The sequence below is a fragment of the Vicugna pacos genome, chromosome 16 (assembly GCF_048564905.1).
Source record: "Vicugna pacos chromosome 16, VicPac4, whole genome shotgun sequence".
In the NCBI taxonomy this organism is placed as follows: Eukaryota; Metazoa; Chordata; class Mammalia; order Artiodactyla; family Camelidae; genus Vicugna; species Vicugna pacos.
In genome coordinates this window covers 45,532,721-45,558,762 of record NC_133002.1, presented here as the reverse complement: position 1 = coordinate 45,558,762, position 26,042 = coordinate 45,532,721, and the positions used below count along the sequence as shown (strand labels likewise).

The 26,042-nt window shown below is 52.2% G+C and overlaps 2 protein-coding genes and 2 long non-coding RNA genes across 15 annotated transcripts in view; 2 read left to right on the top strand and 2 right to left on the bottom strand.

Moving 5' to 3' along the window:
* Positions 1 to 33: 33 nt before the first annotated feature.
* SPATA32 (spermatogenesis associated 32) lies at positions 34 to 15,026 on the bottom strand. 3 transcript variants are annotated; one of them, XM_072939156.1, is made up of 12 exons: positions 14,722 to 15,026; positions 7,852 to 7,906; positions 6,973 to 7,027; positions 5,711 to 6,660; positions 3,002 to 3,226; positions 2,832 to 2,878; positions 1,876 to 2,019; positions 1,464 to 1,535; positions 1,260 to 1,380; positions 837 to 1,015; positions 579 to 737; positions 34 to 188 (listed from the first exon to the last, which is right to left on the bottom strand). In XM_072939156.1, the coding sequence occupies exons 1-12, from the start codon at positions 14,732 to 14,734 to the stop codon at positions 52 to 54; spliced, it is 2,157 nt and encodes a 718-aa protein (XP_072795257.1). In that variant the 5' UTR covers positions 14,735 to 15,026; the 3' UTR covers positions 34 to 51. The 3 variants fall into 3 exon arrangements, with proteins under 3 accessions (XP_072795257.1, XP_072795256.1, XP_072795258.1); XM_072939155.1 differs by lacking the exon at positions 34 to 188 and having other exon boundaries at positions 584 to 737; positions 837 to 1,070; positions 14,722 to 14,864; XM_072939157.1 differs by lacking the exons at positions 34 to 188; positions 579 to 737 and having other exon boundaries at positions 909 to 1,119; positions 14,722 to 14,864.
* Positions 5,607 to 10,409, top strand: LOC140686162 (uncharacterized). The gene is made up of 2 exons (XR_012059740.1): positions 5,607 to 5,814; positions 6,216 to 10,409. It is a non-coding gene; the product is annotated as an uncharacterized lncRNA (long non-coding RNA).
* On the top strand, positions 14,729 to 25,989 carry LOC116283682 (uncharacterized). 10 transcript variants are annotated; one of them, XR_012059731.1, is made up of 5 exons: positions 14,729 to 14,969; positions 18,138 to 18,284; positions 19,168 to 19,328; positions 19,891 to 20,007; positions 20,852 to 25,989. It is a non-coding gene; the product is annotated as an uncharacterized lncRNA (long non-coding RNA). The 10 variants fall into 10 exon arrangements; XR_012059733.1 differs by having other exon boundaries at positions 18,918 to 19,328; XR_012059739.1 differs by having other exon boundaries at positions 18,138 to 19,328; positions 20,852 to 23,309; positions 25,224 to 25,989.
* MAP3K14 (mitogen-activated protein kinase kinase kinase 14) overlaps positions 15,464 to 26,042 on the bottom strand; it is a 40,138-nt gene continuing 29,559 nt past the window's right edge. The window contains exons 7-16 of the mRNA XM_006217478.4: positions 24,115 to 24,244; positions 23,755 to 23,886; positions 23,172 to 23,276; positions 21,681 to 21,844; positions 21,048 to 21,198; positions 19,278 to 19,652; positions 18,986 to 19,092; positions 18,376 to 18,520; positions 17,427 to 17,527; positions 15,464 to 17,068 (exon numbers count right to left, since the gene is read on the bottom strand). Coding sequence (XP_006217540.1) covers positions 16,904 to 17,068; positions 17,427 to 17,527; positions 18,376 to 18,520; positions 18,986 to 19,092; positions 19,278 to 19,652; positions 21,048 to 21,198; positions 21,681 to 21,844; positions 23,172 to 23,276; positions 23,755 to 23,886; positions 24,115 to 24,244 — 1,575 coding nt within the window. The 3' untranslated portion in view covers positions 15,464 to 16,903. The remainder of the gene's footprint in view (positions 17,069 to 17,426; positions 17,528 to 18,375; positions 18,521 to 18,985; positions 19,093 to 19,277; positions 19,653 to 21,047; positions 21,199 to 21,680; positions 21,845 to 23,171; positions 23,277 to 23,754; positions 23,887 to 24,114; positions 24,245 to 26,042) is intronic.

Genomic DNA, 26,042 nt, shown 5'->3' with positions numbered 1-26,042 from the left:
CGTTGCGTGCCCTCCCCGACCATGCGCAGCCCGTTTCGCTTAGCAAACGCTTTACTTGTACAAGTTCTTCATAGCCGGTCTCTGCAAACAGGTTGGATGGGGAGAGAAGGGCTGCTTCTGCACTAGCGTTGGGGGCGAAGGAGCTCGCTTCGAGGGGCGCATACTCCCTAGTGGCTGGCCCATGAACCCTGCGGAAGCGCGGAGGGGGCGTGCACAGGGTCAAGCCTAGTGCTCCGGTTAGAGAAGCAGAGTTAGCCCCACCTCAATCCGCCTTCCTGCCGGCCCCGTCCCATTCCCGCCAGTCCCGCCTCCTACCTGCGTGCTCCGCCCCTTTTCCTTATGTCCCGCCCTATCGTTAGTCACACCGTTGAATTGTGTCATATTGCATTTCCACCTGTTCAGTCCCAATTTCTAGGAGTCCTGTTACCACTCCTCTCCTGCCCCTCCTCTCCCCGCCTGTCCGGCCCATCTATCTGCCCCACCTCCGCTCTATCTTCCCCGTCCCTCTTCTCCCGGTCCCGCCCCGCTCCTGACATGACCCGGCCCCACCCGCTGGCCCCACCTCCCTCGACTTTCACCTTGGCTGAACCGCCCGCGGTTGGGCCGGAGCTTGGAGCCGCTGGGCTGGTAGGACTTGGGAAGTCCGATGTCGAGGCGGGGGGTTCGGTTCTGACATTCTGGCTGCGTCCGCCCATTCAGGTTAGGCATCTGGGAGTAGGGGCTGCGCACATCTGGGGCTAGGAAGCCGGCAGGAGGAAAAGGAGGGGTCAATCCTGAGAGCGGGTCCTGAGAGAGAGTCCCCAGCTCCGCAGGTCCCCGCCCAGCCCGGGGCGCACCTGCTTTGTGCAGTCTGTGCAGGGAGCGCGCCAGCTCGGCGTTGGAAAGGCCGCTGAGGCGGACGGCCTGGCAGAAGAACGTGAGGCCCGCGTGAGAGCTCCCGGTGCTGCAGTGGCCGCGAGACCGTCCCTTCCAACTCGAGTTCAGCCGCAGAGACCGCTGCTTCTTGGAGTAATAGCTCGAAGGAGAAGTGTGTAGCCGCCTCAGACAACGCCTCCCCCAGTCCTCTCCATCTCACCCGCAGGGAAACCAAAACAGAACAGGAAGCCACTTGTTTCGGGCCTGGAGCAAGTTGGGGCCCAGGAAACTGACCCAGAATTCAGGGCTCCCGTCTCAGGGGCAGGGACATCTGGGGACTTCTGCACGGGGAAGAGTCTAATCCCTCCATCCTGAGCCCCAAAGCTCGGTACAGTTGTGCCCACCTCATCACCTCCTGCACCGACTTGTGGGGCACAAAGCCCAGACTCATCAGTTTGAACATCATCTCTAAGAACAGGGTCTCCCGGCCCTGGGGGCCACAGACCCGGCTGTTCCTCACCTGGCCTAGGGGCAGAGAACATGGAAAAGGTAAGGAGGAGTCTCCCCCAGGCCAGGCCCACTCTTGCTGCACCAGCCTTGCCCCTCACCCAAGGACTGAGCCAGGCGGTGGCTGTCAGTGAGGACACCCAGAAAGTCTTTGAAGCTTACAGTTCCATCACCTGGGAAGAGAGAAAGGAGGGGGTGCTGTAGGTGTCTGTCCCCCGCAGTAATCCTACCCTGCAGACGTGTTAAGGGCTTGCCAGCAGTTTCAGACATTAAAGAATCCAGTCCTGCCTCTGGTTGAGTGGGGGAGAAACAGTCCTTGCCCTGGGGGACCCCCAAATCAGGTTGAGGATTATCATAAATGTTAGGGGAGAGGGGATAGGCACGTTGATCAGGGTAGGCTTCCTGGAAGAGGAAACTTTAAAATAGGACTAGGCCAGAGATATTGTGGGGAAGGGAGGCATTTTCAGGGCTAGAGGTGAGAGAGGACAGGAGGACAGGGATGGGGGTACCCACCATCCAAGTCTGCCTCCTGCAGAGCCTCATACATTTCCTGTGGGGTCAGCCGGACACCCATGTTGCCCAGGGCAGCCTTCATGCTGCGCATGTCCACAGTGCCTGTCAGGCTGGAGCTGAACAGTTTGAAGACATCCTGGAACGCTGGGGGCAGGGACGGGGGAAGGTCAGAGAGGTGAACTGCACACACAGGAACCCTGAGATCCACCCACTCTAGCTCAATGGGACTGAAGACTAGTGTTTTCCAACCCCCTGGGCATTATAACTCGATATAAAGAACAATAGCTGCTTGGCACTTGTTAAGTGTCCACTCAATTCTCACATCTAAAACTCATGTTTGGATATGTTTATATGAAAAACATTAAAACCTCATGTCCAAGGTCACTCCACCAGTCAGGGCAATGCTAGGCTTTGGACCCCAGCAGTTTGGCTCTGGAGTCCAGGCTCCAGGAGCCCTGCTGGCACCATGTGGCAGGCACTGAAAATTATTGGTGATAAATAGAATAATTCTGCTTTAAGGGGTCCTTGCCAATATCAGGGCATAATCTTTGTGGGGGCATTGAGGCCCCCAAATGTAGAAGTGATTCCTTCCACCCCTACTCCCACAGCCCCAGACCGCAGCTGGGCAGGGACCTCAGATTCTTTTTCTCCATCCATTCTCCAAATTTCCCTTCTTCCTTCCATCTTGTTCATCCACTCACCATCTATCCATCCACCATCCAAACACCTTGCTGTCTACCAGTCCCTCCCTCCCTCACTCCCTCCTTCACACACACACACACATACCAGTGAGCCCAGAAATTATAGATATGAACAAATTAGACTGGTGTGGGGACAAGTTTACAACACTGTCACTGGCTTCTTGCAGTGACCCCAGCCCCTGGGCAGGCAACCTGCTGTATTCTGCTCTGAGCACCCCTAGTTTTCCTCCCTGCTCCCAGCCCTGAGGCCCTCACCTGCCAGCTGCCGGGGTGTCAGGGGTAGTGGGATCTTGTCTGCAAAGCTGCCTCAGGTGGAAGAGGTTGGAAAAGGCCTTGGCACCTGCTACAGAGAGATGCCAGGCCAGGCAGGCAGGCCTTTCCCCAAACCCAGCACCCCAGGCCTGGCCTCGCATCCCTGCCCTCACCTCTGAGACCCAGTGTTTGGGCCTGACTCTCCTGTATGGGTGGCCGCAAGATCCTTGATCTCCTTTGCCCTCTGCGAGGCCTGCTCAGCCCCTGGGGCTGTGGCTGCTGTTGGCTCTGTCTGGGTCAGCAGGGCAGCGCGCTGCTGCAGCCTCCCCTTCTGCATCCTGCCAGTCTGCTCCTCTCCTGGGTCTCGCGTGAGCAGTCTCTGAGGCTTCTGTGGTAGCCTTGGAGGTGGGGAGAAGACAGGGCAGAGGGGCCTAGCCCACTTGAGTGCTCAGACTCCAGACGACCCGGGACCAGACCTTTGAGTGCATAGCTTCACCTCCCAGGATCCCCCACGCCAGCTGCACCCCCAGTCCTCTCCCCAGGGGATCCTGGGGGCAGTAGCTTGGAGTAGTAGGGGACCTTTCCCCAGCCCTGGTCACCTGTACGTTCTCTTTGCTGATGGTGATCTCTTGCTCTTTTGCCCTCTGCTGCCTGAAAGGCGGAGTCACAGGCTTGGATGCTGGCCCAGTGCCCCAGGCCCGCAGCCCCCAGGCTGGCTTTGGGGAAGATTTTAACAACTTTTGGCAGGGGTGAGTGTCTCCCTCACTACAGGTCTCCTCCTCTCTGCTGGGGAACCTGCTGCTTTATTCTTTTGAGTTTCTGCCCCCTAAAGGTATGTAAATTTGTGACTCCACTCCAAAAGCTAACACAGGATAGCAGAGGCCCAGGGGAGAAACAGGCCCTGGAGAAGGCCTGAAGTCAAGGCGTGGGAGGGTGGGGTCCAGCCAAGGTGGGGCTGTGGCCTACCTAACCCTAGGCCCCCTGGGAGGGAAGGATCCTTTCTTCCAAACAATGCAAACCCACAAACCACATTAAAAGAATACTTCAGGAAGATGCACTCCAATAGCCAAATGACGCTTCTGGCCTAGCCCCTCCCTGACGCTCACCTCTGCGTCTCTTCTTCATCCCTCCTCCCAGCCTCCTGCTCCCTTCTCTGGCCCCTGGACCATTCCTCACTGCTGACCCCCTCCAAGTCCCACTCTCCCAGGCCCTGGGCATGTCCGTCCTCAGACCCCCTCAAGCACCTGCAAGGCTGGGCTTTCACTTGTTGGGGAGCCGTGGCCCGGAGTAGATCTCAAGGCTCACTGGGGCCCAAGGCGAGGTGCTGCCTGCCCTTCTGTTTCTCCTTGACTTCCTTCTTCCTGCCCACGCCATCCCCACACCCCGAATTCCCTTCCCTCTTCTGCCTCCATCTTCTCTTCCAGAAGCTTCCCCACATGGCCTGTCCTCCCCGCCATGGGAGGCTTGTGCATTTGTGTGCATGTTTAGTACACGTGTCTGGGTCACAGGCACTGTGTTTATGTGTGCCCATGTGCACAGCGCATGGGGAATGTGCTACCTTGGCCTGTGTGTACATGTGTTAAGGGAATGTGTGTGTAATGTGCTAGTGTGTGTGTGTGTGTGTGTATCTGGGTTGCATGCGGAAGTGCACTATTACACATGGGCTCTCCCCTGCACTGGAGGTACCTCTAACTCAAGGCCGTGGGCCCCTGGAGGACCAATTCTTTGGCTTCATTCTTCCCTTCAAGCCCTGGACCCTATCCCTTCCCCAAGCCAGGTCTTCCCCATGGAGAGAAGCAGGAAGAATTCACTCCAGACGCCTTCTCACCTGCCCAGCCCCACCCTCAGGAGGCTCTCGCTTCAGATGATCCCAACATGCCTCATTTGGGATGCCCCAATGATCTAAGAAACAGAAGCCCTAGAAATGGTACCGAGGCCTCCCCAAGACTAGTTATGAGTCTTTGTTGCTGGCCCAGAGGTCTGGCTAGATGCAGGTGAAGTGGAACTACACATGGGGAGAGAGCAGGGACAAAGCAGGGCTGGCAGAGCCCTGGGGTGGGGGTAGCTAAAAATGGGGTTGGCATCCCCCCAAAAAATTGAGACCGGGATGCTGCAGCAAGATGAGCTCACTGGTTCAGGAGCGTTTGCACAAAAAGTCTGAGCCGGGGGTCAGCACTGGAGGCTTTACTGGTTTTGTCTAGTCATTTCTCTGGGGAATTAGGGGACGACAGCTTAAAATGGATTTTCAGCAATAATGGATTCCCTTTCTTGGTTCCCGGCACCGAGCTGCAACACAAAAGAGAAAGCGTCACTTGGGCCCCAGTGGAAGGGTCAGGGGAGTGGGATGAGCCCAGAGGCCCCTCTGAGCAAGGCTCTGGGGCTACAAGGGCCTCTTCCTGCCCACACTGATGGGCAGCTGACAGTCTGTTGTGTTCATGGATCACCAGCACGGGGTGCTGGGAACCCTGTGCCCTCATTCTCAGCCTGATGGAGGTGTCCTGAAACCAGGGCTGGAGCCATCGGGTTCTCAGCAGGGCAGAAATGCCTGGGCATTTCCAGTGAGGGTGAGGCCAGCTATGCTCTGGGTGAGAAGCTTCCTAATGCTAGAATGGCCCTTCCCATTTTGAACCCACATCCCTGCCTGAGCCCTGGAGTGCTCACCCTCCATAGTTCCCGGGCCTCCTGCAGTCCTGGCTTCGGCACTGCACCTCAGGTCACTGGAACCTGGTTTCCAGCAGCCTTTATGAGGTCACTGAGGTTGAGACATCACAGCTCACCCCAACCGCAGCCAGCCCCTCATTCCACTGTCCGCTACCTGCACCTGGCTGTGCCCCCCAACCCCATATCCGAGCACTGCCCTCCCCTGGGCCAGCCTCACTTACTCTTTCACAGCTTCTTGCAGCTGAGGGGACATGTTCGGGGGCTGGAGAAACTTCACTTCCCCTTCAATATTGGCACTCTTGAACCCCTGCTTGCTGAAGTCAAGGTAAGGGTGGGGGAAACTCTTGTCTTTCTGCTTCAGAGCTTTCTGCAGCTCCCCGGCTTCTAGTGGTTTCTCTAGCAACTCATTAGTGAGCTTTTCCTGCTCTGGCTTGTCCATGGTGGGCTCTGTAGGAGGCTCCGTGGCCTTCTGGGGTGGGGCTTTGACCATGTGCTCCAAATTGGGTAAGTCCATCTTGCTGGAGGAGGCCATGGCCAGGGAAGATGCGAAGTTGATCAGGTCTGCCAGGCCGATGGTTGCTGGGGAGGAGGATGGCTGGGAGCCTGTGGCTGGAAGAGCTGGCTGGGCACTGGGGTCCTGGAGCTGCTCCTTGGAGCACATGGTGTCCTTGGGGACCGACTGTTGCTCTAGATGGCTGGTGGTCTCATCTGTGCTCTTTTTGACAGGCTGTGGCTGTGGCTGCGTGCTGATCGCCTTCTGCAGGCTGTGTTCTGAGGCCTGGATGAGCTTGTCTGCCCAGAAGAGGTGCTTTGAGGTCTGCACACGGATAGAGCGATGGTTGGTGGACACCTGGTCATCTTCTGAGGAGCCCAAGTAGCTGGAGTTTGACCTCATATGCCATCGGCCAGCGTCTTGCTGCGCGAGCCCCTCAGTGTAGGGGTGGAGCGACTCTATCCTGTACCCCTGTGGCCCAGCGTCTTCACTGCAGAATTCCAGATTGGGCACCTCCAACTTGGGCTCCATGTTCAGCTTGACCTTGGACTTGAGCTTGGCTGCGGGGCACAGCTCCAGCAGTGAGGAAGCCTCGGACTTCTGTTCCAGCTCCAATTCTGAGTCCAGGTCCACGACCTCTCTGTGCGGAGGCTCCAGCTCTAGCAATTCCTTCTCCAGCTGTAAGGTTTCAACAGGAAGCTGAGGAGGTACCTGCCCCTGAGGTCCTCCCTGTCACCAGTTCCCTGTCCTGCCCCCTTTGTCCTCCTGCTCATTTCCTCCCCAACACTTGCCTCTTCTAAGTGACCCAACCTGGGGCAGGGAGGTGGTGTGGACAGCTGGGTGTGCTTGCCTGTGCCGACACTGGCCTGGTACAAGAGTCCCAGAATTGTCAAGAGTAGGGGCTGGTCAGGCTTTAGAGAAGATGGGCCCCAAAGAACTCTGGCCCTTGCCTCCCCCCGCCCCCTAAGAAGTGACACTCCCCACTGTTACCTCCATTTCATCTTCGTCTTGTGTTGGCTGGAACTGGTATTGGTTTATGTTACCCCTAAGACAGAAGGAGACAGAGTGGGTGACAGGGCTCTATGGGGTGGGTGAGGTGGCTTCAAGGGAGGGTCTCTGGAGCCCTCAAGGCCTCCTGCCTTGTATAGGGGCTGGTAAGATGCCCCCAGCCCACTCCCCTGGCTGTGGCCACTCCCACCAAGAGTTCTAGAATAACAGTCTCAAACTTTAGTGAGCTCAGGAAGTGCCTAGAGAGCTTGCCAAGTTGCCCCCCACCTGCAAAAAGGGATCTAGGCTGGTTGGAGGTGAGGCCCAGGAATCTTCATTTAATCAATCATCTCAGTGAGCCAGTGCCCTGAAAGTGGCTCCCCACAGAGGGAGAAGTCCAGAGCCATGCCCTCTCCCAGACTTGCCCAATCCCAGCATGGCAGATCTGAAGTGTGGAGATGTGCATGGAGGGTTCCTTTGGTTCTTGTGGGTAGTTGGCTGACATCTTGGCTATTGCCCTCAGTGCTCAGTCATTGTGACCCCCTCTCCATCCTTAGGCACCTGCCCACCCTCACCACAGAGAGCTCTGTTCTCAGAGATAGGCAGCTCTAAGGGGTCAGGTCCCATCCATGCCTCTGAGTGTGCCCCACCACCCCTCAGTCATCAGGGGCTGGTGGTGGAAGCAGAGGGTGATTGTAGCCACACTCTCTGCTTTTTGGCCTGGATTCTGCCCTCAGAGATTTTGGAAATGGACACGATAGGTGAGGGAGATCCTGGGTTGGGGTGGGTACATGAAAACTTGGCAGCAGTGGCAGCTGGTAAGGGTTGGTGGTCTTGGAGGGTTGGGGAAAGGTCCTATGATAATGGGGGACTGGTTCTCACTGTGTATCCACAATGTCCACCGACTCCTTGCCACAGCAGGGAAATCCATTGGCACCTGACAGGGAGAAGGAGGTGAGGGCAGGGGAGCTGCAGGTGGGGACAGTCCCTGAGGGATTCTGGAGCCCAGGCGGGTGGTGCTGTCCAGCCACTCCTTCCCTCCCTGTCCCTTACCTAAGCCCATTTGCCATCTCCTCTTCCATCCTGCCCCTCGTCTCCTCGCTCTCCCTTGCCAGTGTCACCAGCCCTATCCTCCACGTCTGCTCCCCTCCACTCTCCCTGATCCATCACCGTCCTCCATAAGGGCAGATACTAGCAGTAGTCGCTTCCTTTGATTGAATGCTTCTAGCCCAGGTATCATGCTGAGCACTTTATATGCTTTAGCTCATTGATTCAACACAAAAAATGAGAAGAGTCATTTGCCCAAGGTCCCTCAGCTGATTATTCGGAAAGGCAGGAATTAAATGCAGGTTTGACTCAAGAAACTCTTAGTTCCCCTGCCTGCATGCTGTCCTACCCTGGAGCCCACATCTGTGGGGTTCCCCATCATGCCCAGATGAACCTTCTTCACCTCCCTCCATTCCTGCTCTCCTGCCCTCTTTCACCACTCTCTCTGTCCAGGCTTCAGATCTGCTGCTCACCCTAATCCTGGCCTCTCCTACCCTGAAACCTCTTCTCTCTTTCCCTGGCTTCTCACTCCATCACACCCTGGGGCCACTGACCCCAATTCCAGACCAGGGTTCTTACCCCAGGTGCTTGATATATAAGGATAGAGCGATGCTGACACCCATCTGATTATTTATGAACTCCGATCACCCTCCATAAAGGAGACTAACTCCTTGGGAGGGGTCCCCCAACTCCAGTCCCTTTTCTAGAAGCTTGTATCTTTTACTGCAGAAGTTTCATTTTCATCCTTTGGGGGTGGGGACCACCAGGATGTCCCATTCTCTGTTCTCCAGGGTAGGGGATAGGGGTTGATGGAGAGGCCATCATGGCAACGGGCAAGCTGGGTTCCTATGAGCCTGCAGTGTGGCAGGAAGTGACAACCTTGGCTCTAGCTGAGAAGAATTGCTCCCAGGATTAGATCAGAAGGATTAGAATGTGCTGTGGCCTCTTCCTAGAGAAGTAGAGGCTGGGGAGGGTCCTTGAATGGCCGGTCCTGGCCCTGGCATTTGGGTGCATCCATGTTCAGCTTGGGCTGGGGGATCTGGGATCAGCTGGCTGGCTGGGCTAGGGACAGGGACAGGCTCCCAGTGGCCAGCTCAGTGGTCTCTTCAGAACCTGTCATCTCCTTGACCACCATTCTTCCTTTGACCACCCCTCGGCTTCCTCCTCATGTCTCTCTTCATCTCCAACTCTACCTGCCCCAACTGTTGTTGAGGAGGTTTCTGATGGCACAGTCTTCCTTGCTTGCTTTACAAAGCTTCTCTGGGAAATTTAACCCTCCCATCTCCACAGCAACTGGATGCGGATAGAAGAAATGATTACGGTATGAACCTCATTGCAGCGCAGGGGTTTGGAAGCAAAAATCTGAGGTTGACTCAACTGGGGTCCTCTGTTCCCAACTTGGCAATGTTCTATTAGGGATCCAAGTGACATTCTGTAGTATGTGAAATAATTTTTATTTCCAATTGCAGGTTGCTATTATATAGAAATGTATTGATCTTATATCCTGCAACCATTCTAAAATCTTATTAGTTCTAGAAGCTTTTCTTTTTTAAAAGATTCCATAGGGTCTTCTACACAAACAATAATGTGTGTGACTCAACCCAATCTGGATGTCTCTTCTTTTTCTTGCCTTACTGCACTGAGAATAATCTCCAGCACAGTGTTGAATGGAATTGAGGGTAGACATCCTTGCTTTGTTCCTGAGCTTAGGGAGATTGCATTCAATATTTCACCATTAAGTATAATGTTAGTGGATTTTTTCTCCTAGGTGACTCTTAGCAGGTTGAGGAATTTCCATACTGTTTCTAGTTTACTTAGATTTTAAATAGGAAGGGATGCTGGGTTTTTTTCTGATGCTTTTTCTGCATTTATTGAGATGATCATATGGTTTTCTTTTATATTCTGCTAATGTATTATGTATCTTATACATAGCATATATTATAATATGTTAACATATAAATGTTACATATTATTTTGCTAATAATTCTTTTATATTTTGTTTATGGTAAAACAAATTGATTTTTTAAATGTTAAATCAATCTTGCATTCCTGGGATAAATCTCATTTGGTCATAATGTATTATTTTTCTATACATTATTGAATTTGATTTGCTTTTAAAAAGAATTTTCACACATATGTTCATGAAGTATATCGGTGTGTAATTTTATTTTCTTATAATGTCTGTCAGGTTGTCATATTACAGTAATGCTGGCCTCATAGAATGAGTTAAGAAGTATCCCCTCTTCAATTTTCTGAAAGAGTTTGTATAAAATTCGTATTATTTTTCCTTATATTTGGTAGAATTCACAGATGAAGCTTATGAACCTGGGCCTGGAGTTTCCTTGTGGGGAGATTGTTAATTACAAATCAATTAAAAAATAGATACAGGGCTATTTAGTCTGCCTATTTCTTCTTTTTTATTGTTGTAAAATACACATAACATGAAATTGCCCATTTTAACTGTTTTAAGTGTATAGTTCAGTGGCATAAAGTACCTTCACATTAGTGTGCAACCATCACCACCATCCATCTCCAGAATATGTTTCTTCTTGAGTAAGCTTTGGAGTTTTTTTTTTTTTTTAAGGAATTTGTCCATTTCACCTAAGTTGTCAAATTTATTGGCATACTTTGTTCATAACATTCCCATATTATCCTCTTTCATATCTGTAGAGTCTATAGTGATGTCATCTCTTTCATTCCTCATATTGGTCATTTTTGGCTTCTTTTTTTCCTGTTCAGTTTATCAGTTTTGTTGGTCTTCTTGAATTAGCCAGATATATGTCTGGTTTCTGTCTGGTTACCCTAAAATGACATCCGCCAGGCAATGAGTCCTGCAGTCACAGGTTCCAATCAGCATTTTACAATTTCATTCTTAAACATGGACAACCAAACATCACCAGACATTTGAGGAAACTGCCAGCATGCAAGTAACAGATCAAGAGAAAAGATGACTCCAGAGTTCCAGAGGTAATTTGAGAAACAGAAGGAAACCTAAAGAAAAACTCCAATCATCTTCAGAGAGTCAGAGATGAAGATATTGAACAATATATATATTATATCCAAAAAAAAAAAAACAAGAACAGGATACTATTTAAAAAGAATCAAGAAGAGAAAGAGCTTTTTGGCCAAATAGAATTGGAAAATAAAACACAGAGAATCTTCCCAGAAAATGGAATCAAAATATCAATATAATGTGAGAGAAAAGGATGAATAGGAAGTCCAATTCTGGGGTATAGAAGGGAGATCTAGAAAGAATAGAGAACATGAAGAAAGGAGAAATCAAAATTTCCCTAAGCTGAAGGATATCATTGGCTTAAAAGAGTTTACTGAATGCCTAGCACTACAGATGTCAAAAGATCCTTGCTGTAAAAGTTCACTGCACCAGGAACAATGAATTCCTAAATGCTTCTAAGGTAGAAAAATCAGTCATCTACGAGGGGAGGAGAATCATACTAGCAGCAGAGTTAGTAACAATGGTTACCTTTCAAATTCTGAGGAAAATTGTTTTTAACCTAGAATGTTATATCCAGCCAAACTACCATTTCAGACATGGAAAGACTCAGAAAATTTACCTCCTCTGTTTTTTTTTTTTTTAGGAAGTTTTTTGAGGGTGTGTTAAAGTAAAATAGAGGTGTAAAATAAGAGAGTCAGGAATTAAATAGTGTGTCCACCTCAGGAAAGCAGTTAAGTCCCAGGATGTTAACAGTATAGAGGCCTACAACCAGGATGGAGGGTCCTGGGCAGCACATCTTTGAAATAAAGAAAACCAGACAGAATGGATGGTGGTTAGAGGTTGAAGAAAATGAAGATTATAATCAAACCAAAGAGCACAAAGAAAAGGCAACTAAAAACTCCAGGTAAAACAAAAAGCTACATGAGAAAGAAAAGGTAACTGTGGTATCTGGGTTCTGCAGTGAACAGTAGTTATGTAGTCACAATAATGTAAATCCTGTTTATTAACTTTCAACTTTTAGAATCAATATATAGACAAAATTTGGAAAACAATTATGGTGATGAGAAAATGTAAATGTTACCAACCTTGATATTTAAATAATAAAAATACAGGTTAGTCTTTGTGAGACTTCCTTCAGAGAGGAAAGCTGAAGGGAAGGGTAAGGGCACTAAAAATTTCATCTTACTATTTATAGTATTAAAAGATACTGTCTAAAGTTTATTTTTTTAAAGAAGATAAAAATATGTTAAATTTACAAAGGTATCAGCAGATCTCAAAACAACTGATGTTGGGAGGATAGGGGAAGGTGGTGCCATTAGAGCAGAAAGGTGGTACTGTCAGGAGCTGATAAACTAAGAAAGAGCCTGTGAACTTCTAGAGAGATAATAAGGTAACTAGGCAGAAAAAGTTTAAATGAAACAACAGTGGCTGCACAGAGGAGAGAGACTAGGGGTGTGGTGTAGGGGATTCTTGCTTTTCATCACTGAATAAGCTCTTCAGTACTATTTAACCACATACATTTCTTTGATAAAAGAAAATGTTGAGCCTGGTCTAGGCTCTCTGCTAGGGGCTGAGGATACTGTGATGAACATACACAGTCCCTGACCCCTTGGAGCTTTCAAGCCTGTGGCTGTGACCACAGGAGACCCTCCAGTCTCTATTTCTTATTCCCATTTCTTCTGAGCTCTAGACTCAAACTGCAGTCACTCATTATACACTTCTCCCTCAGGAGACCTCAACTTCACCTTGTCCAAAACACTACAGATTCCTTATCAGAGCCTGAGATGTATCCTCCTGTCTGGAATTCTCCTGTTTCCTATTGTAATGATGCTCAGGGCTCACCTCTTTCTGAAGACCTTCCAGAATCTACCTGGAGTCACTGGGCTAGGGACTCCTCCTTCAGTTGCTCCCATCCTGCCCCTGCAGACCTCTTAAGTGCATGACTTCTGGCTGACCCTCAATTAGAGGTGGGCAGAGTGTGTGGGCTGCTCATTTTGAATCTCTGACCCTCTGCACAGAGTCTGACACAAGATGGATGCTCAGCAAAAGTCTGTGCAAAGAAATGAATTCCTTCTCTCTCTCACTCTGCCAAACCCTGCAGTTTATTTTCCATTTCTGACCTCAAGTCACAGCGTGGTGGCCAGGCTCTAGCACGGCCAACATGGTTCTGCATGTCTGACCTGTCTTTCTCTCCAATCTCTTGTCTCTTGATAACTCCTCTCCCCATTCCCTGATTCATCCTTCATCCTGTCACCCTAATTAGAAACCTGGGTCACCTGTGACCCGCCTCACTTCCCCAGCTTCTGACGTTCCCACCACTGCTAATGCTGACCTTGTGCACATCCCTTTCTCCATTCCCCACTGCCTCGCTCATCTTCCGACACCAAAGTCAACATGAACTTAGGACTTATACCCATCAACACTCCATGCTGAGTGATTTGCACACATTCAATCCTCATAGCCACTACTATGCACAGGTGGCCATGACTCTCTTCTCACAGATGAGGGAACTTGTACAAGGTCACACAGTTCTTAAGAGCAGTGCCATGAGCTGAATGTGGATCAGACTAACTCCAAACCCCAGGATGCTAACCATTGTGCTCTGAAATTTCTTTAGGCTTCTAACTGGACTGCTGAATCACACTCCCTGCCATGTCCACCAGCCTGGGCTTCTCAATGATCTCAGAGTGAGCTGCTGCATCACACTTGCCTCTGCTCCCGTCCAGACACTATAGAGGCCTCAGAGATCCTGCATGGTCTGCCTCTGTCTTCTTTTTTCATCTCTTGCTATCCAGCTCCCTCCCTTGTCCCAAGCCCAAGGCACCCCGGAGCATGGCAGGACTTTTTGTGCCTCAGTGCCTTTGCACATTGTATTTCCAATACCCAGAAAGTCTCTCTCCTGGCAAAATCCTATTCATGCCTGACAATCCAACTCAAATCTCCAGTGTGGCATCTCTGTGACACACTTAGCTGTCCAACTTACATTTTAACTTTTAGTTAACACATCAGACTTAGGGCCTAGCACAAGAGGAAGTCCCAGAGTTGGGGCAATAAATGTTGCAGGAGTGATTTCAGGTGTCTGCATCAGTTTGGCCTACAGATTTGAGACAGGAAAAGCTGCTCTCTGGTTGTCAGTTCTTGGCACATTTTGAATACTGGCCCACGTCCTCCTAGGAGAGAAGGCCCCAAGAAAGCCCCGATTTGGGGGCGCGGAGAGGAGGGATCTGAGCCTGGGAGGTCCTGGGCCCTGCGGAGCAAACATCTTTGCTCAATGGTACACAACACAGGGCAAAGCACAAAGGAGGCGCTCAAATATTTGTTAACGCAGATTGTTTTTTCCTGCAAAGCTCCAACCATCAACCAAGGGCAACTTGACTTGATTTTGGGGTTTCTCTGCAGTCTAGGATTATTCATGAGTCGTCTCCGGGGCACAGAGAAGCCCGCCAAGAACTCGCCGAGTCTGCGGCCTTTACCCCACGGTGTGCACGTGTCTGTGCACACACCCGCTTGTGCGCCGCGTAGGGCCGACCGTGGGTGTGGTAGTCAGGGTAGCACTCGCCCCTTGTCCCCGCGGGGACGGCGAGGGGTTTTGGCTGGGGTCGACCTTTCTCTCAGGCTCCCAGGGTTTGGGAGCAGCTGCAGGGATCCCAGTCCGCCCCCGCCCCCGCCCCCCTCACTTTCACTTTTCCCGCCCCGCCCCCGCCCTCCCTCCGCGCCTGGCTCCGCCCCGCCGCGCGCCCGCCCGCTCCCACCTGTCACCCCCATGCTGACCGAGGCTCTGTCGGGGAGGCGGGGAGCGGGCTGGTGGCTGCTGCCCCTCCGCCTCCAGTGCGCTCTTTGCTGAGGGTCCGTGGGGGGCGGTGGAGATGCCGGGGGCGCCGGCGCCTGTGATGTCGCCGCCTCTGTGACGTTTCTTGCGCGACCCCCCGCGGGCAGGAAACAGCGCTCCCGATTCCTGGCGTGGGTGGGCTTGGCGGTTGAGGGCGGTCCTCCGTAGAAGGTGAGTCCACCCCTCCCCGCAGCCAGAGCCCCTCTCCGGAGATACAGGACGGGCGGCTCTACTCTCTGAAGTAGGCCCAGGGCAGTGAGGATGGCAGCGACCTGTAAGCCTTGGGTCAGCTGGGGTGACCTTTACACCTGTCCTGGGCACACCGGCACAAGGCTGCTGCCCCTTCTGGGTGCTCAGGGATCTCCAAAAACCTGCTGCCCAGGCCTTGGCGTCTTTCTCCTCCTCCCCTCAGCCTGGCAGTGTTTGGCCAGGGAATTCCCTTCTGTCATCAGCTGGGGTATCTTGCCTAACTGGTCTGAATGGGTAGCCTACAGGTGGATTTGGAAGCACCCACTGGGAGGAGTGGTGGGAAAAGTAGCCCCACACAAGGGCTGAAAACAGTCTCTGCCTGAAACCAGGGGCAGGCTTGACAAGATCCCACCAAGGAGGCAAAGGGAAGCAGCAAACAGGCAGGTGAGGGTGGAGACAACCATGGCCTAAACACCTTTATCATCACCCCAAACTTTATTGCTTACAAAGAGTTCTCTACAACCTGAACTTGGCAGTACGAAGGCTGCAGTTCTTCACGTACTGGGGGCCGGGGGTCTCTCCCTGGGAAGCAGTATGGCTTGATGTGGATAGCTGGACAGAGGCCACTTTGGCGAGATGTGGGGACAAGCTTCTCCCCAGGAGGAATCTCAGGGGACACACCCCTCACCCCACAATGATTCACAGTTGATTAATGCTACATGAGTCCTGATCACCCTCCCACAAAGAAGAGGCTTGGCTGGGGCGATGGGTTGGGGGGAACTCATCTTACAGAAGTCTGGAGGGCGTTTGAGGGGTCACACGCATGGAGAAGGGTCAAGATTTGGGTCCCTTCACCCCATCTCCTGGCCTTGTGCTCATGCGGAACCGCTGGCCGCCCTTCTGGAGGACAGCCATGAAAGTGCTTTGAGGTCATCAGAGTGCAAAGTGCAGCTGGCGGTGCCCCTGAGACCAGGGGCGGGGCAGGGTCAGTGAGTGTGGTGCTGAGCCGTGTCTCGGGAAGCTGGTGTGAGGATGTGAGAGCCTGGGTAATGGCAGCGCCTACGGCTTTCTTTTGTGTCTGTTGTGCCCCGTCCTCAGACTGTTTCTGTCATGTAGGTCTCAAGTCACCCTTCACTTCTAGGATGAGGGAGCTGAGTACCAGCTAGGTAGGGGCAGTGGCTGGGCCTGTGGTTGGGGCTCGGGGCCTGCTGCTCTGGGTAAGACTGGTGGCCAGCAGCAAAGGGGCAAGTGCTTAGGGACTGAGAACAGTTTAATTGAAACGCCTTCTCTGGTCCTTGGCTGAAGCTGTGCTCAGCTCAGGGCCTGTGTTGAAACACCCTGAGAAGGGTGGTGTTCTCTCTTAGGGAGACCCTCAGTGTCAGGCATTCCTTCCTCTCTCCCTGACTTGGTCTGAAAAGTTCCTAGAGCTAAAAAGGGGTTTGCTGGCCAGGCAAGGCCGGGCGAGGGGGTGAGAGGGCCCCGCATTAAGCCAAGGGCAGGCATACCCGCTGCCCTGGGCGTGTACTGGGCCCGGGTGTGGGTCGTTAGACATGCCACACCCTCACATCTACCTGGAGACTGAGGGAGGGGCTCGCTCACCCCTCCCTGACCTGGGCTGGAAGTCGCTCTCCCCTGACTGCCAGCAAGTGGTCACTGATCCTAACGGGTCAGGCCAGCTTGTTAGGACCAAGGCAGAGAAGATCCTCTTTGTTCCCCGTGGGAAGAGGCCTCCTGCCTTCTTCCTCATGTGGGGGCAGGCAGGACACAGGTGGGAGATCGTGGGAGGTGTTTTGCTAGTCCCCACCTTACTGCTGCCAGTCCCTGGTCCCACTGCTGAGCCACTGTCTCAGGGGCAGCACTGAGCACCAAGAAGGAAGGCTGTTTCTGGCTGAGTGGAGCCGGTGGTGGGAGGCTGGTTAGGGCCTGTTCTCCAGCTGGCCGTGCTTGACCCTCCAGCTCCAGGCGAAGCTGCCGTCAGGGGCCAGGGTGCACTGCAGGTCAATGCCCGAGTCTGGCACCTCCATGTCATAACGCACGGGCTGCCCGTCCTTGGTCACCAAGCTGAAGGCTGCAGCTGGGATCTGGGGGCAGAGCAAACCAGTGGGCCTGAGAGTGGCAAGGGGTGCTGAAGCTTCCTAGGAATCTAGAGCTGGTGGTCTCCTGCTGCGCTAAGAGACACCTCCCTCCAGCCCAGCAGGCAGCCCTGAGGGCATGATCCGTCTTCCATTCTGGAGGATGCAGAGAACCACATGTGCCCAAAGTGTGGTCCTGAGGACCCTCTGATCGACCCAAAACTGCCAGTCTTGCCCTGGGATCCTGGGGGACATCTGGGGCTAACTATTCCCTGTGGTACTTTTTCAAAAGTCTTTTATCTGGAGGGCTGTGCTAGGTGTGCTGGACTCTGGGACTCTACCACTAAGTGTGTACCCACCCCCTTACCTGGCTACTGATGCCAGTTGCGATGTCTCCCACCTTGACCCGGTGGAACTCCCGGATGTGCAGGTGTTCGCCATTGAGGGACTGTATTTGGACTTTCACACCTAGAAGGCAGGCAAGTGGGCCATCAGGAGAGTGGCTGCTAGCTCCCTAAGGCGCCCTACATAGAGGGAAGCAGGGTGGTTGTGAGGAAGCCACAGAGAAGACATTTAGGTTGCAATGGCCATAACGGCATATACCTGCTAGCTCTTCCAGCCATTTTCCATCAACACCGGGAATTTGGCCTGCATAGTGCAAAGAGCTAAGGTTGGGTCCTATGGGGAAGTAGTAATCCTACTCGCACACAAGGCAGAAAGGAACTGGAAACAAAGATTCTTAAATTAGATTGTGGGCCACTTAGATTGTAATGTTCCTTGATTTGGAGTGGCCTCTGGCCAGGCATGGTGGCTTGATGCCATAAGTCACACTGGCCCTGGGAAGGGCCAGGGAACTGTGAGCTGATGCAACCCTTGTTCTGTCAAAATCACATGACCTATGCAGCTGCACTTGAAAACAAGGAAGTCCTACATATGCTGTCTTTCTCATCTTCTGACTTCATACCCTAGAGGAGGATCCCAGCAATCTGTTGCTGAGTTCTTGATTAAAATGTTCATGGGGTCTTGTTCTTCCTCTTCCTGTCAGAAGGAAGTTAACTGCTCAGTTTTTTGATTCCAGGCCAGAAAAGACTGCTGCTCTACGCCCCAAGTTAGACGCCTTCTGGGACTCCATCAACTGCCCACGAGGGTCAATGGTCCTCCACTGACCCACCAGGAAAGACTCTGGGCAATCAGGGCCTTGGCTCTAAACTGACGTCCTGCCCAGGTGCCTTCCTCTCCCTTCCCCACCCTGTGCCGGGGAAGGGGGACATAAATCTCTCAGACTCCCCAGTCCCAGGCAGATCAGGTGACTGTACCATTGAAATAGCTCGGCGTGTCGGTGGGCCGCCCCCGGGCCAGCACCATGTTCCAGCTGGAGCTGCGAGCCTCCGTCTGGCTGCCCCACGAGTGCACGCCGGAACTCAGGGTGTCCCGCGAGCTCTGAGAGGCCTTGGATGGGTTCTGAAGTGACAAGGATGGCACAGACTCAGGCCGCGGGCTCAGGGAACCATCTCTGGCCTTGGTCTAATTTGGGGCCAAGGGACTCTGGGCCCTCCCCTGGGCAAGGAAGCCCCCATGTCCTAGGCTGAAGCACGGCTCTCCTGGGTGCTTTTGGGGCTCAGCCGGGGGCTGAGTTCATGAGGAGCCACTGGGCTGGAGGAGGGTGAAGCGTAGTTCTATGGAGACCAAAGCCAAGCCTTTTTCCCTGCTATCCTAGTAGCCAGACTGTTCCTGAATTCCCAGGGTGTTGGAGATGGACAATCTCATTCTGAGAAACCAGGACCCCTGGCCCGGGGAGGACCCCTTCCAGGAGGAAGGGGTGACCCCGTTACCTGCCTCGTACCCTCTACTTGCACAGGGCCCCTTCCCTGGCTGCACCCAAAGCCCTATGCTCTGTGCCCTGGCTCCCGGTCCATGCTGGCTCACCTTCTCACTGTCATCCGACAAGGAGAGGCTGTCAATGCTGAGGCACGAGAGAATTTGCTCCTGCTCCTCCAGAGAAAATGGCTGGGAGAGGCTGTTCAGAAATAATTCTGTAGAAAAAGGCAGAAGACGGCTGTGAAAGACTGGGAGGGGACTGGCTGTGCTGTCTGCGTTTTTCTGCCCAGACTGCCAGAGCTGACCCCGGGGAAGGGGCTGGAAGAAAACGCATTCTGGCTGTAAAGAGGAGGAAGCCCCGGCCCGTGCCCAGGGAGCCAGAGGCTGCAGCCGCCCATACCTATTTCCAGCTGTTGCAGCTCCTGCTCTGGGAAGGTTGCCTTCCGCTCTGGTGAGCTGGGGTTTTTGGTGGGGGCTGGATCCAGGGAGGACAGAGGCAGCGGCTCCCACATCCCGGACTCCCCCTTGCCCCAGTGCAGGCTTGGAGACTTGTTCCGCTCTGGGGGTTCCGGGGGTGGAGGAGGTTGGAGCTTAGGGGCCCCGCCTGTTGTGTCCTCAGCTGGCTGGGGTCGCGGGGCCCCTGGCGAGAGCACCCTTGGCAGGGCATGGAGGGTCTGGTGAGAGTGGGCTGGGCTTGGAGGTGGATGGGCTTGGAGTGGCGGTGGATGTCTTGGTTCTTTATATTCTCCCCTCCAAGGGCTCCTCAGACCTCCCACTACAAAACAGAGAGCACACGTGGTAAGGTGGAAACGGGCCAGCAGGGTCCCTAGGCCACCCCAGGTGGCCTCTCCTGAGCAGAGCCGGCCCAGAAGCAGGCAGTGAGGGAGGACCCTTGCCCCACCAGGACACAATTCAGGAGAGTGGTGTGTGGTCTCCAGAGGAGGCCTCTTCTATAAGATGGTCCCCTACAGTGGGAACAGAACAGTATTTCTTTCATTCCCTTTTCCTCCTAGGTAACAATTGCAAATTTAAAAATCACAGAATTGGCTCCAGAGAAGGACTTTGTTAATATTAATAGTAAAGAGAAGATTTAAAAATAGCTCTGGGGGAATGCCAACACGGAGTTCCAGGTAAATGGGCCTTGCTGGCCCTGCATTTCTCTTACCCCTCCCTTCCCAACAATCAGTGCTTCCTGAAGGCAGCATTTCTCTGGAGTGGGGTCAGTTCAGCCCCGGAGCCCTTATAACTACCATCTGTGGTTGGGGTGTAGGGCTTTGCAATGTCTCTCTCCTGTTTTACTTATTCCCTTTTCATTCCCATAACTGCTACCTTTCCCCTGCCGCCCCCAACACTGCCCCCCACTCCAGCTGACATTCTATTATGTTTGATGTGTCACTTTGGATTAGACTGCTTTCTTGCAAAGTGTGTATTGCTTTTATTTATCAATTTTTAATTTATAAAAAAGGCAGAGTGTTCTAGGCTTTGCTCTGTTGGTCCTCTTATCACCCAGCACTACGGTTTTCAGATCCAGCCAGGTTTCTCTGTGAACATCGAGTTGCTTTAATAACTGCTATGGGTGCTGTGTGAGGCATCCCCCAACCACTCCCACCCCATCCCCACCTTTGGCCTCTTCGCGCTCTCACAGGGGCACACCCGACTGCATTCAACTCCCATCCCAAAAATGACACTGCAGTGTGCGTCCCCAGGCATGTCCCCTTATGGGTCTGGGGAGAGTTTCTTTGGCGGTAAGCCCTGGAGTGGGGTGCTGGGTCCCAGGTCTATGGACGTCTGCCCAAGTGCTGCCAGGCGCCCTCCAGCAGAGCCTAAGGGCTACAGCCCCACCAACACCTGGCACTCCCAACTTTCTGACTGTACCCACACAAATGGCTGGAAAGTGATACCTGGCTTTATTTCATACTCTGATTACTGATGAGTTCTAGCCCCCCTTTCTATGTCGTAACCCCTTTCTCCCAGCTCCTGAGCACTGCCCCTGCATCAAGGCACAGTACCAAGCACTTGGACTCACGTGACCTCAGTCTTCCTAACAAGCCTGAGGTTGGTGTCATGCCCATGCTCTACATGGGGAAACCAAGGCTCTGAGAGGTGGAGTACCTTGCTGATGACCACCACATGACTCTCTTGCCCCCTGTGGCCAGCGCGGGGCTCTTACCATGCTGTAGTGCCAGGCTGACCTTCCCCCCAAGTTCTACGGCCGACGCTCGGTGGTCAGGCTCTTTCCTGAGGCCCTCCTGGATGGCCTGTGCTGTGAGGGGGGCACAGGAGGGTGGGATCTCCCTCACAGGTGGAGGCTCGCTGGCAATCTAGGGGTCAAAAGGCAACATGTGAGGTCTGCCTCCCCATCACTTCCCTGCCCCCAGTTTTCTGTTCTTATTCCTCCCCACCCTCCCCACCCTGCTGTGCTGTGGTGGGCCACAAGGACTGAAGAGGCCTGGTCTAGAGTAGGGGCTGGGATTTTTCCAAGAAAAGGGAAAAAGGGGCCAGGTAGGACAGAGCAGAGCAAGGCGGTGAGGCATGCATGACTTCCAGGTCCAGCCTGTCAGGAGGTGGGCAAAGAAGGGGGCCCGGGGGGTGGACACAAGAGAGCCCTGAACCATGAACTCAAGGAGAGTACTCACCGACAATCTCCCCTGGAACCCTCAGATCTGGGGGGTAGTATTTTAGTCAGGATCCCACATTTATGAAGAGGGCTTTCCCTACTCCCTGTTCCCACCCCCCACTGAAGAGCACCAAACTTGGGGGCCCCATAGTCCTGCTGGCTTTGCTGGTGCTGGCCGGCACTGACCTTGAGGCAGAGCGGCCCTCGGAAGTACTGGGTCCAGGGGTGGCAGCCGTTGAGCATGTGCAACATCATGCAGCAGCTGCTCCAGATGTCCACCTTGGCATCACAGGGCTTGCCCATCACCACCTCTGGCGCCATGTGGGTCTCTGTGCCTGGGATGTAGTCCCCTGAGAAGGTGAAGTGAGGCAGAAAAGGCAACTGTGAATTCTTGATGGGTGACAGCCTTGGCAGGGACCACCCCAGTCAATCCCTGAGACACCTTGAATTTGTCTCAAAGTCCTTTAAGTAGACATAAAGCCTCCGAATCAAACTTGCTAGGGATGAGCCAAGTCAGGGATTCTGCTGGGGACTGTACAAAGAATCTGTCATCCAAAACATGGGCTCTGGACCAGACCCTTAAAGTGCTTTCTAAAAGGAAGGAGGGGTCTGGACGTGGAAAATTAGGTTGCAGAGACTAATTCATGGTATTTTCCTGAAATTTTAGTAAGTTAAAAAGAAAAAACAAAAAAAGGAAAAAGGTCTTCTATGTATATAAAAGGATTGATACCAGATGTCAACAGTATTTTTTTTCCGGTGTTTTATATGTTTTTGCAGAAAAAAATACAAATCACCGGAAAAAAATACTTTCTGCTTAGCTCTACTTTCTGCAAAAGATATTAGAAAAGATATTTTTGTAATAAGAAGAAAACACTATAGTTATTTTAAAGTGAAGGACAGGTGTCCATGCTCAATTTACATCTTCAGAATTACCAATAGTCTTTTAGCAACAAAGAATCACTTCTAAAAAATGTTTTTCCTTTGGTCAAAATGAAATCATTTTATGCTAATGGTATAAATAAAAAAGCAGGGCACAAAATTGTGTTATAATGGCCTTAACTATGTACAGAAAAAAAAAAGACGTGGAGAGAATTATCTAAAATATTCATGATTATCTCTCTAGGCAAGAGGAATGGTTAAGAATTCTTTTTTTCCTCCCCTTCTGAACCACTTAACATTATAATTGCCAACTATTTTACAGTGGGCACGGATTACTTTGATAATCAGAAAAATATAGGTTAAAACCAGGCATTTCTCCAGCTGCAGAGCCCAGCCCCCTTGGTCAGCCTTCCCACTGTACTTCCAGAAACTACTCTCAGAGGTGCAAGAGGGCTGAGGTCACAGGCTGGGAGCACAGCTCCCTGAAAAAGGCTGGACAAGATGGGTGGAGCTGGGGTGGAGGGAGCTCTGAGGTAGAAGACCTGGGACCTAGGGCGAGGCACTCAGCCTTTCTGTTCCCTCCTCTGTGTAATGGGAACATCAGAAATGAGCATCTGAGTGCATTACTGCATTAAAGCTTAACAATAAAAGCCTCAGGAGAACCCAGAGTGGTGTCTTGGTGGACATAAAGTGCTCTGTCTCTGATGCCATTAAGGAAAGTACAGGAGAAGGCATCTGCGGAATGCCTGGTATACTGGCTGTTATCATTGTGGGGAGGGGGAGAGGGGACGGACTCACCTGTGAGCAAAGACTTCCCCAGGCCATCGGGTTGAAGGCACACAGCATGGCCAAAGTCGCATAGGGCTGCACGGCTCCCATCGCTGGACAGGAGGACGTTGTCAGCTGCCAGGCCACCCCAGGGAAGAAGAGGAACAGGTGAGTCACAAAGTGCCCTGGCCCAATCTGGACCTCCAGCAAGGCAATTTTCTGGCTGACCCTACACGGCAGCTGCTGCTTCTGATTAATTTCACTAGTCGCGGAGGGAGGGAGAGAGGAAGGTGTCAGTTGAGGCTAGAGGCAGGCAGCAGGCAGGATCTCTGAGGGTGAGGGCACGGCAGCAGAGTTTACTCCTGGGGACGCTGCTGCCACTCAGCTCTGTGCCTCTGGCCCCGCCGGGGTCACCAGTGGGTAGGAGCTCGATCTGCTGTTCCCTGGGGACCACCCACTGGAAACTATGGAGCCAGGCTGAGGGTTGGGAGAACACACTTCCCCTTCTTACTGGTACAGCCCTGTCAGCCTGACGCAGGCCCAGAAGATCAGGCAGGATGGGGTGAGGGAGGAGCCCAATGGAGACCAGGAAAACGGGGGCTCGGAGCCTTACCTTTGACGTCCCCATGCAGAATCCTTCGGGTATGGAGGTATTCCAGCCCTTCCAGGGCCTGGCCCAGGTAGTAAAGGGCCCGGTCCTCCGGGAGACAGCCCTTCTGCTTTATGAGCTGGCCTAGCGAGCCACCTAGGAGACCAATGGCCAGTCTTTACATGGGGCTTTTCCAGGCCTCCAAGGGAGCCAAGGGCAAGGGCTTCAAAGGGCAGATGGTAGAAAGCAGGCCTTTCTTGACCATGTCACAGAGTCAAGAGATTAAAAGTGGATTGACTGGGGACCGAGGTCAACCTTGGCAAGACTCGGGGGAACCCTGGGCTCTGAATGTGGAGGGAGGAAGAGTGGCATGTGGCTCCATACCTTCTAGCAGTTCCATGAAGATGTTAATCCAAAGACCTTCCTTCACTGCTCCATACAGAGGGACGATTCTGGGTGAGGTCAGTCCTGCACATGCCATCAACTCCTCTGCCCGAAACACTTCGACTCGCACCTAGAAGGGCCCAGGGGTGGCTGCAAGTCAGGGTGAGGGACCAGGGCTGGTTCCCTGGCATCCTGTAAGGACCCTTGGAACCCCCTGAATGGAGGCTGCTGATGCTCCCAGTTACGATTCTGAGGCCAGGCAGGGGGCTGGTGGGCCTCCTGGACCCTCAGAGACTACACTGTGCACCCTGGGGGGCGGGGTCAACGCCTCATACTGGATTGAAGTTCTGCATTGCTGATGTTTGTGAAAATACTTAAAGTCACACAAAAACTACAATCCTTATTCAGGCCCCTCGCATGCTGCCTATCCTCAAATCTGCTGAACACAGAACTTTCTTTTCCCTAGCCCAAATATCTGGACAATTTCTAGGTCATAGGACCTTTTGTTTATCAATATCCATACCTACACTTCAGATGCTGTGTTTTTGTCACCAGAGCTGATACGACCAAGATTCTGGCTCTGTCAGTGCCTCTGGCTCCTCCTCATCCTTCTCAGCACCTTCCCATCATTTGCTCATAATTATTTGCCTTTTGCCCTGAGGATTAACATTTCCATGTGGATGGAGCAGTGATTGTTTATTTTGTTTGCAGCTGTTTCCCCAGGATCTGGGCAGCGGAGATCCTATAGGGAGAGGTTTGGCCAAGGCCTGTCCCACAGTGGACTGGTGGGCCAGGGACCACCCAGTCTTTTCTGCAGGGAAAAGCATGGCATGGCAAGAAGAAGTAGGCCTTGGATGCAAACATCCTGGGCTGAGACCAGGTTCAGCCATTTCCAAAGGTAGATCACTTCCCCTAAGCTATGTGTTTCCATGTGCAAACAATGGGGACAGTGACATCTGCTCCTGGGGAGAGTGAGGATTTGGAGGGATGATAACCATCACCGGGCCTGGAAACCAGTGGGTGCTCAGGAAGTGCTAGCTCCCCACCTCCTCCCTCCAGCTCAAATATGGTTAGATTTCCTAATAGAGACTCAATCTCTTTTCTGGCAGCAGCCGATTCTCATGTTAGCCCTGAGAAATACCACCAGAGGGCGCGAGTGGTACAAAACTAGCCAAGAAGAACTCAAGTCGGCGCCTGGCAGTTTTCTCTGGAGACCTGCTGACTTGGCAAACAAAAGCTCTGACGTTGTATGGCTTTTGGACTTTTGCCTATCAGTGGAAAATGTCTCTTTCTGATTACTTGCAGAATACCTGGTTTGGTAATCAACTCGCATGGACTTTGACTCCCTGTCAGTGTTTCCAGCTCTGAACCTGAGTTGGAACTAATTCACCAACAGGACTTGTATTAGCAAAGGTTTTTAACCCTACTGCTCCCAAACGGTGAGGTGAAGCACCCGGGGCACCAGAGAACTCAAGGGCGCTACGGGGTATTTTACATTTGAGGGAAACAGAGATGATCAAAATCTGCGGACATCATGCAGACTACTAGCTCAAGACAGCTCGGTTTCAATGATCATATTGCATTATTTTGATGACATATTTCTGTGAAGCTAGGTTTTTGGAGGTTGCTGTGACAAAAAGGTACTTCAGGGATAATGTGGAGCAGGAAATGAAGGTGATGGCGTCCACTGATTTCAGAGCTTGAGAAGTTGGGTGTGCCCAACAAGACATACATCCCATTAGTAATTATGGTTGTTTTAGAACAAAAAACATGTATTTTTCAATTTTTATGTATTGTCATTCAAATGGCTAGTAGGTTGTTAGGATAAAGACTTATTATTTGACCTAATGATTTAATAAATGGAACTGTTAAGTACTTGTTTTGGCCTGGAGCACCATGAAAAAATGACTGAGACATTCAGGGCTATG